Raw genomic sequence first — 9,719 nt, 5'->3', positions numbered from 1 at the left:
GTTGCTTTGTTTTTGTGACAGAGTCTCTGTATTATGTAGCCCTGTTTGTCCTGGATGTTGCTTTGTATACCAGGCTACCCTCCAGCTCAGAAATCCACCTGCCTCTGCCCGAGTGCTGGAATTAAAGACATGCACCACCACACAAAGCTATCAATCTTATCTGTAAGACGAACAAAATTTCAGATAAAAATATTAGTTTTTAAATTACCTTCAGTAATGTAAGAATAATTTTAAGCCAGTGAAGGGAAAAATAAATGTAAACCAAGTTTATTTTGCGTTTAAAGTAGTGTTCTTAAAGCACTACAGCTTGGTAAACAATGTAAATTAGTATAAGTCATCTCAAAAGCCAGAGGTTTGTTTTCTTTCTTGTTTTGTTTTTTTTTTAATGAGTTGTTAAAAAGATGCAGCCTATTCTAACAGGATAAATATTTTTAACCATTTCACTTTGAGTTAATGAAGGCTCACAAATGAGCAACACTCCTCATTGAGGAAAACAAAAAGCTGTTGTCGACAAGCGACAGCACACACACACAAACAAAAGAACTGTGTAAAAATAACTAACTGTTCCCATATTTTTAAGTTGCTTTACAATGGGATGATATGCACATGATCTTGCTGCAAACTCAACACAGACTCTAATACACATAAGTCTAGAGACAGACAATTCAGCTCGAGGTGCCAGCTCCAGACAATGCAGCTCTACAACCCTCTTACGCAATTGGTTTTACTCATTACTTTTCTTCTAGACCAAAATACAGGCTAGAAAGAAAATGCTCCCTAATTAAAATTGGTATTGTTTACAAGAAAAGAATTTTATAATTAATTTTGCATTAGAATTTACAAGTATATGTTCAAATCTAATTTACTTCCTCCCCCCCAGCCTTTGCCACAAAATAGGCATGAAGTAAAAGTTTTTAAAAAAATGCCTTAATTTTCAAACTTCATGCAACAAACTAAAGATGACCAAACAGAAGCTTAAACAATGGAAGGGTATTTCACAGAAAATTTCTTATACAAAAAACACATAAGAAAAGGGCCACTAGGTGACATTTTAATTTACAAATTGGCATCATTTTGGTCGACAAATAATCCATATGCTGTTTTCTTCTGTGAACATATGTTGCAGAGAGAAAAAAACTGAACATGAATTCAGATTTTAATCACACATTTCTTCTGGAATCTCATGTGGATTAAGAATCCCAGGTACGGACATTTGAAGTTTATGCTTCTCCTCTTGAGCCTGTCGAAGTGCTGTTTCTCTTTCTTCCAAAAATAGATCAGAGGTATCTTCACCTGCAAACTCCTGTGAACAGAGGTCAAACATAAAACTTCAAGTTGTTGCCAGATCAGGGGTGGAGGTTGGGGTAGGGAGGAGCCGTGTGTAGAAATGCATGTACCAATTTTGCCATTTGCAATAGAAATATAAATTATTGCCAGGTAGTGGTGCTGCACACCTTTAGTCCCAGCACTAAAGAGGCAGAGGATTATGAATCCTGTGAGTTACAGACCAGCCTGGTCTATACACTGAGTTCCAGAACAGCCAGGAACTACTTCAGTTCCAGGCTTGGGTGGTGATGGAATGTAGGTTGCCCGAATGTACACAAAATATAATCTAGGGGCTGGAGAGATGGAGCGGTTAAGAGCACTGGCTGCTCTTCCAAAGGTCCTGAGTTCCCCAGCAACCACACGGTGGCTCACAGCCATCTGTAATTAGATTTGGTGCCCTCTTCTGGCCTATAGGCATACACACATACAGAGTATTATATACATAATAAATATTAAAAAAAAAATCTAAATATTTAATTAGAAGAGATGGCTCAGCATTAAGAGCATTGGCTGCTTTTCTAGAGCACCCAGGTTCAATACCTAGCACCAACATGGTAGCTCACAACTGTCTTTAACAAGTTCTGGGGATCTGACACCCTTACAGACAGACATGCAGGCTAAACATCAATGTACACCAATTAAAATCAAGTCCAGATGCATGAACAAGACAAGAGGATCCTCACCTACATAGGAACCCTGTCACAAAAAGCCAAAATAAAAACCTTAACTTAGCCAGTCGGTGGTGGCACACGCCTTTATTCCCAGCACTCAGGAAGCAGAGGCAAGTGGATCTCTGTGAGTTCAAGGCCAGCCTGGTCTAAAAGAGTGAGTTCCAGGATAGGCACCAAAGGTACAGAAAAACCTCGTCTCGAAAAACCAAAAACCTTAGCTTAATAAAAACATACCTTTATCTGGACTAAGAAATCCCTTAGATGTTCCTTGAATGCAGGGATATCCTGATTTAAGCTGAAAAGTCCTGTTACAAAGAGCTTCACTTGAGCACTACAAATCAAAATAAATAAATAAATAAATAAATAAATAAATAACCGTTTAAAAAACTGAACATTCAAAGCACTGTTTTTAAGACTATTTGTTTATCACCAGCACATCTGCCAAATTCAAAACTTGGAAAGATTTAGTAATACAGAACTCGAGGGAAGAGGGTTTAGGTGCTTGCAGCACCTGACAGTCTAGGACCCATTACTGGAAACATAGTAGAGAAAAAGAACTAACTCCCATGTATCCTTCTGACCCTATACATGTACAAAGTGCACACACCCATATGCATGCACACACAAAACTAAGATTAAAAACAAACCCAAGCACTCTTCCCAACTGCCTCTAACTCCACCTCCAGGAAGATGGATATCTCTGGTCTTAACATGAACCTGCACTCACATGCACAAACCCCTCCCCCATATAGTAATAACAGTAATAAAAGTATTTATTTACTCTTGTAGATGAGGGAATGCAGACTTAAGGAGATTAGCCACATATTCCTGAATAAACACTTGGTTGTTAACTGGATTTCCAGGATTTAGTGGCGTACTTATTTTTCCTTCTTCAACCAAATTAAACATATATGCAAGAATTGACGCATGCATTGTTAAGCCTGTTGAATAGAAGAAACTTATTAATTCAAAGAGGAAGCTTAAACACCAGGACACTTTGTAGCTTTGTGGGTCTCATTCTTACCTGCAGTATGTGAGGTGTCCGTCACAACAGAAAAGATATGCTGAAGAATATCACAAAAATAAGTTTGATAAAAACTCTGCGCTGCAGCTTCTTCTTGTGCAACATTTTGTAAAAGTGTAAAAAGTATCTGTAGGCCTAAAGTTAATAGAACATCGTTACAGACTGATAGATTATTTTAAAATGACAGCAGATATTCTTTAACTTTAAAATAAATAGAAAAAGAGAGAGACTGACTTATGTGAAAGGGTCCTGGTGCCGAGATGTAATTAATCTCTGATTCTCATGACTCTTGATTTCTGAGCCCCAGAGACCAATACTATAACTTACCCGACTAAAGTCTATTCTCCTTTATTATGGATAACAGATATATACTGACATATATTTTAAATATGTGGTCCCTCACAAAATAGCTCATACTAATGTTGACTCGTGGCAATTCCTTTCTTGACTGATGGTTTGGCTACCACCACAGGTTACAAATTAATGTCCCTTCCTAAGTACTTCTTAATTTCACCCCGGCCTCCAGACAGGGTTTCTCTTTGTAGACAAGGCTGGCCTAAAACTTAGAGAGCCTCCTGCCTCCATCTCCCCAGTGTTGATATTAAAGGTGTGCACCATCATGCCCAGCTGAGTTTCCCACATCCCCCTGCAAATTTTTTTGCGTCTACTTTTATTTTGTGTATTAACCTTGGATTAGTAACAGAGCTTACAAACTCCAAAATATTCCAGAAGCAAAAAAACGAAATAATTTTAAGCTTGGTTGTATCAACACAAAGAACTGTATCAAAGAGTATTAATATCAAAATGGTTTCTGAGAACCAATGTTCCCAACGCGTATAATAATAAATTATTGTGAGAAAAAAGAAAAAAAAATATGCCCTGGTAATACTGAAGCTGTTCTACTGAACCAATTTGTCCATGTTGGGTTTCATGGTCTAAGTCTAAGATATCTGACCAGGTCTCTTCCTCAATAATTAACCTAAATAAGATAAAACAGCTATGGAACTGCTTCTGTTCACCAAACTGCCATTTTAGGCCACTTTAGTTTTATGAATACAACTTACTCTAAGACACACAAAGAGAGAAAAAAAAAAAAAGAAGAGAAGGAAGAGAAGAAGAAGAAAAATATTGCACCTATGTTTAACTACTCATGAGTACTCAGGAGGCTTGCCACAGTTGCGACAGGAGAATGCCAAGAAACCAGCTGGTCCTCTAGCTTTGAGAGTACACTGGTAAACAGTAAAGGATCCTGCACACTTAACCTCTGGGCCATTCTCCAGGCCTCAGAATCCATCTTACTCATGGTGGAAGGTGAAGACTTGCACATGCAAGCCATGATACACACACCTGCATCCATAGGCACAGAAATGAGGAGGGTGGAGAATTAAGCAAAAACAAAACAAATCACCATAAAAAGGCACGTAAGAAAAGTTAATGCAGGAAATAGTGGCACATGCCTTTCATCCTGACACTCAGGAGAGCCAGGACTGTTGCACAGAGAAACTCTGCTAGAAAAAGAAACAAAAAAGAGAGCAAGAAAAACCAACAATCATAATCAGAAGCTAGTTTTTATGAAATAGCCACTAAAATCTAATTAATGGACACAGCGTACACAAAATGCATGAGCTCTATAAAAGATGACGAAACATGGCCCAGATTTTCATAATGATGCTAGAAAGGTTAGATTTAAAAGTAATAATTTTTATTCCTTAAATTTATTCAATATTTTAGAAACTTCATTAACCTCTGGTAACTGAAACCTCAGAAATTAAAGAGGTATTAAGTGGAACTTTATATATTTCTGGTTCATGAGGCAAATGAGTTAAACTACTTTTTTCTATGTATTTACCTGTATCTGCAACATTCCTCATAGTATGTTTAAAAGCCCAAATAATAGAATCCAAAACAAGCTTAAACTGTGCGGGTGGGATAGCTAGGAATGCTGGGAAGCAATGTGAATTGACAGCCTGAAGTAATAAGAAAAAGTTTGTTCTGTGTTCTGGATATTCTTCGAAATCCTAAAAGAAATGAGAACAAAATAACATTATCAGGGGAGGGAAATAGCAAGCCTGTATTTGCAGACACATTCAGAATTACCCATGGGTACTGTAAGATATATTGCCCCCAAAGGAAAACCCACATGTTGTGGGATAATCATTTTGAAAACTATTATCTCTGCCAAAGGTGACTTCTGATTGGCTTAATAAGGAGACAAATGGCCAATAGCTAGCTAGGCAGGAGAGAATTGGTGGAACTTCCAGGGAGAGAGAGTTCTCTGCACAGAGACACTAGAAAGACACAGAAAAAGCTGAACATACCGTACAGGAAAAGGTTAACTGAACGACATAAATTAATATAGATTAATAATGACAGATTAACTTATAAGAGCTAGTTGGGAAAAGGTCTAGGCTAAGGCCAGGCTTTCCTAACTAATAGTAAGTCTCCAATATAATTTATTTGCAGGCTGGCAGCTCCACATTTTAGGGTTCATATTTTAAAGTTTTAAATATCATGCTCTGCAAATAATTAAACTAGCAAACATAACCAGGTTGGGTGGTGAATGCCTATCATCTCAGGATTCAGAAGCCTGGGGAAGGTATATGGCTCCAAGTCTGAGGCCAGAGTGTGCTTTTCAACAAAATGCTGTTGTCCCAATAGGCACCCCAAAAGACCCTGGTCTGTGTTTGGTTATAATCCATGAAGAAGAAAAAGTTTCTGAAACTTCATCACTAGATTACATCCTGCTACACCTTGAAACCAATGAAATAAACTAACAGAGTATCTGATAGCCCCTAATTTTCAAATTCTACACCATATTGAGCTTCAGCCAAGCTTTAATGCCCACCCCATCCACTTTTAAAGCCAAGGTCTTACTGTGTAGCTCCAGCTAAGTAGACCAAGCTGGCCTTGAATTTACAAAGATCAAAATCCAACCATCTCTGCCTCGTGAACACCGGGTAATTAAAATGTTTTCCATGACCAAATGTCTTAATGTCAAAAAGCTTGATGTCAAGATTTTGTTATTAAGATGACAAACTTAATTCTAGGGCCTTAAAATTTTTCTAAAAGTTATTATTTCTATATTTTAAAGAACAGACTATAAAACTTTCCATTATGTAATAAGACACAAACCACTTACCTTATTTATCATATTCAATGTGCACTCAAAAACTGCATCGAATATTTGAGGTATTTCTGCTGTTATATGCCCGCCTAATTTGTTGACAATAATGGCCATAGTACTAAGCACTTCTGGTTCTCTAGCAGCTGGGACATTTCTCTGGTAATCAATGAGAACTGCATCCAACAAAGGAGGAACAAAGTTCTCAGCTACCTGTTGGGAGGGGGAAAAAAAGTCCTTACTTTTAAGCTATGGGTCACCAGCATCTCGAAGACCCAAATTATCTGCTGAAATAGCATGCTGAAGCATTTTAGCAACCAGTAAAGTTAAAATAAATAGTAATATAACTGAACATACACAAAGAGTTCAGACATGAGATAATTTGAATATATTCTTGAATCCTGTCATATAGCCAGGTTGGTACTCATCCTGCCACAGGTTACCAAAGCTGCAAAAACAGGTGTTTGCCAACACGCCAGCTTCATACATATTCAGTGAGTCAGATCTTCAAGTCCACTATACAATATATCAAGAAATTTGGTCTTGTAGTATTTTGGATATAGCCAATTTACGACTCTGACTTACTGAATATGTATGTGTTATTCATGTAATTTTATGTTGAAAGTTAGGGCATTTTCTTACTTTGACCATCAAATCTCAAGATCAAAGATGGGGGTTGTTGAGATGGCTCAAACCTTAACTTACAAGGTCAAAGTCATGATACTCCTACCCACTTAGGAACCGTATGCCTGGATTTCAATGTGACCCATATCACATCAATTCCACTGACCTTTTGTGACCAAGTTGTTTGTTTGGTTTTGAGGCAGAGCTTCTCTGTGAAGCCAGCTGTTCAAGAACTCACTCTGTATACCAGGCTGCCTCTGCCTCCCGAGTTTTGGGATTAAAGGCGTGAGTAACCACCACCTGGCTAATGTGACTAAAAAGAGAAAAACTTACCATCTGAGGATCGTTGGAACGGCTCACCCAACCAGATATTAACTTTAAGGTTTCCCTTTTTACTGTCCGCATACTTCTAATCAATGGTTGCTTTGTAACCATTTCACCTAAAAAAACAGTCAAATATAAACTAACTTGACAGACTACATCAGTGATAGGTCTTCTTCAGATGTTATCATTCCACTACCATTCATGAAGAAGAGTCTAAAACTAATGGAGGACAACGTTATGAAATGGGAAGAGCAAGATAAGCAAGACTAAATAACATGGCTTTGCGTATTTTCAAAGCAGCCACTGTCAATAAACTATACTTGTAGGCAAGAATAATCCTAATAGGGCAAAGGGCAAAGAGTTGTTGAGAAACGGTCGTGGACTTTTGATGCCCCAGATACTCAGGCTGACTTAAATTGAGAAATGGAGAAAACATATCAAAGATAAGTGAGAGCAGAATGACTTACACAGCATTCTATCACTTCCCCAGAAGCCAGAATCGCTTACCATTAGCTTGAATCGCTGCAGAAATATTTTCACTGAGGCACTTATATACATTAAGCATGTCTAAATAAATTCTCCCAAGCTGAATTACAAATGGATGTCCAACAGCTTTGCAGGCTCTCACGTTTGTTTTTAATATGCTACCCAGTTGCTTGACTGTTTCAGGGTCTTTCAGGATATCCACATTCTGGAATTATCACAATAAAATACAATCTCACTTATTAAAAACATCTCAAAACAAATACTGGAACTCAACTGCAGCTAAGTAGCAGAATATGTGCTGTATACATGAAGTTCCAGGTTTAGTCCCTAGAACCCAACAAGATCTAAAACTCAAATTACTTAAAACCCACATTAGAAAAGTGTCTAATAGTCTCACCAAAAGATCAAAACAGAACAAAGATATCCTAAAGCCAACCATGGTGGCACAGGTTTTAATTCCAGCACTTGAGAGGTACATCTTTGAGTTCTAGGACAGCTAGGGCTCCACACGTAAACTGTCTCAAACAGTCAAATGCCTCCAAAAAAAAAAGATCTTATAATGGCTCTCATTTTTTTTTTCTATGACAGGGGCTTCTGAGTCTCAGCTGACCTCAAACTAGCTGTGTTGCCAAAGTGATCTTGAACTTCTAGTCCTGCCTCTAACTGCTAGAATTATATATAATTCCATGTCTGGCTTCTGTAATGTTTCAATTGTCCAAACTCACATTAAAGCATCCATGGAGTAAGGAAAATGGCTGTGTTGGCCAAGGGCTTTGTCACACAAAACCTGAAGGCCTAAGCTCAGATCCCCAGGAGTAATAGTAAAGCTGGGCCTAGCAAAAATACACTCTCCCAGAGCTCCCATAGGGAGACATAAGATCATTAGAGTCACAGGATAAACACTCTGAGATAGGTAGTAGTGATGAGACCTTGTCTCAAAAAACACTGCAGGGAAGGACCAACACCAGAGGCTATCTTCTATGTGTGCAATAGGCATCCATTTTTTCAAAAGCACCAAGAATGATTATACTTTAAACCCCATTAGAAATCAAAACGCATAAACAAACACCCCCACAAAAAACTCAAAACTTACTTTGGTTGCCTGCTGAATTATACTGTCCCATACTTGATTAGGAAGCAGCATGTATTTTTCTATCAAATGCTCTTGAACTGTCTGGTCTGTCTGTGCACCAATCATATATCCCACAGCTTCGTAAAATGTATGAACCTGTTTTAAAATGCAAGCACTTTTATTTTCATGCTTTCACACATCATTCTTAATGGAAAACACATGTAAGCAGATTATAAATATATTAATAGTATTGATTAATGCCCCTCATTTTAAAATTGTTCCTGTATTTGTGATTCTGTGTGTGAGAATGGGATGGGGGCATATGAATTCAAGTGTATGAGCCCGAGGATATCATGAGGATGGATACAGTAGTGTTCAATGTGGGTGCTGGGATCCCAGTTACAATCCTCAGAAAAAGTAGACCCACTTTTCCATCCCATGTACACACTAGTTTTATACACTTTTAAGGCCTGGTGAGGTGACTCAAGTGTTAAGAGGACAGGCCTATCCCCCCAGAGACTCAGGTTCTAGCTCAGCTTCTGCGGAAACCAGGAAAGAGGAGATATACAAGACACACATACATGTAAGTAAAAACCCTACACACAGCATAAAATCAGCAGTGGCTTACATACCTGCTGAGGCTGAAGATCACAAATTATAGTATTTATGTTGTTTAAAATCTCGTCAATAAATGGCATTACTTCCCCAACTTGAACTTGAACAAAATGTCTGCGACATTTTTGAGCTATTTTAATGAATGTGTCACAAGCCATGTCCTGGACTCCATCATGGGTCTCTATCAAGATAAAAATACTTATTGAACAAAACAATGAAAACAAAAATTAAATACATGATGTGGGATTCCATTCTGTATGCTGTGAATACCATTGGTTAATAAAGAAACAGGCTTGGCCTGATAGGACAGAGTAGAGCTGGGGGGTGGGGTGGGGGGTGGAACGGGACGACGCTAAACTGAATGCTAGGAGAAAAAAGGGTGGAGCCAGGGAGAAGCCAGGGAGCCACCACCAGAAACAGACATGCTGAAACTTTGCTGGTAAGCCACAGCCACAT

General features: G+C 38.3%; 1 protein-coding gene across 2 annotated transcripts in view; it reads right to left on the bottom strand.

Moving 5' to 3' along the window:
- Positions 1 to 251: 251 nt before the first annotated feature.
- Xpo1 (exportin 1) overlaps positions 252 to 9,719 on the bottom strand; it is a 41,352-nt gene continuing 31,884 nt past the window's right edge. For both annotated transcript variants that reach the window (XM_038330007.1, XM_038330016.1), the window contains 10 exons: positions 9,281 to 9,444; positions 8,670 to 8,804; positions 7,598 to 7,781; positions 7,100 to 7,206; positions 6,161 to 6,355; positions 4,871 to 5,039; positions 3,022 to 3,156; positions 2,779 to 2,938; positions 2,232 to 2,328; positions 252 to 1,303 (listed from right to left, as the gene is read on the bottom strand). In XM_038330007.1, the coding sequence (XP_038185935.1) occupies positions 1,157 to 1,303; positions 2,232 to 2,328; positions 2,779 to 2,938; positions 3,022 to 3,156; positions 4,871 to 5,039; positions 6,161 to 6,355; positions 7,100 to 7,206; positions 7,598 to 7,781; positions 8,670 to 8,804; positions 9,281 to 9,444 (1,493 nt within the window). In that variant the 3' untranslated portion in view covers positions 252 to 1,156. The remainder of the gene's footprint in view (positions 1,304 to 2,231; positions 2,329 to 2,778; positions 2,939 to 3,021; positions 3,157 to 4,870; positions 5,040 to 6,160; positions 6,356 to 7,099; positions 7,207 to 7,597; positions 7,782 to 8,669; positions 8,805 to 9,280; positions 9,445 to 9,719) is intronic.

Source organism: Arvicola amphibius, chromosome 1 (genome assembly GCF_903992535.2).
Source record: "Arvicola amphibius chromosome 1, mArvAmp1.2, whole genome shotgun sequence".
Lineage (NCBI taxonomy): Eukaryota > Metazoa > Chordata > Mammalia > Rodentia > Cricetidae > Arvicola > Arvicola amphibius.
This window is presented reverse-complemented; position numbering and strand designations above follow the sequence as displayed.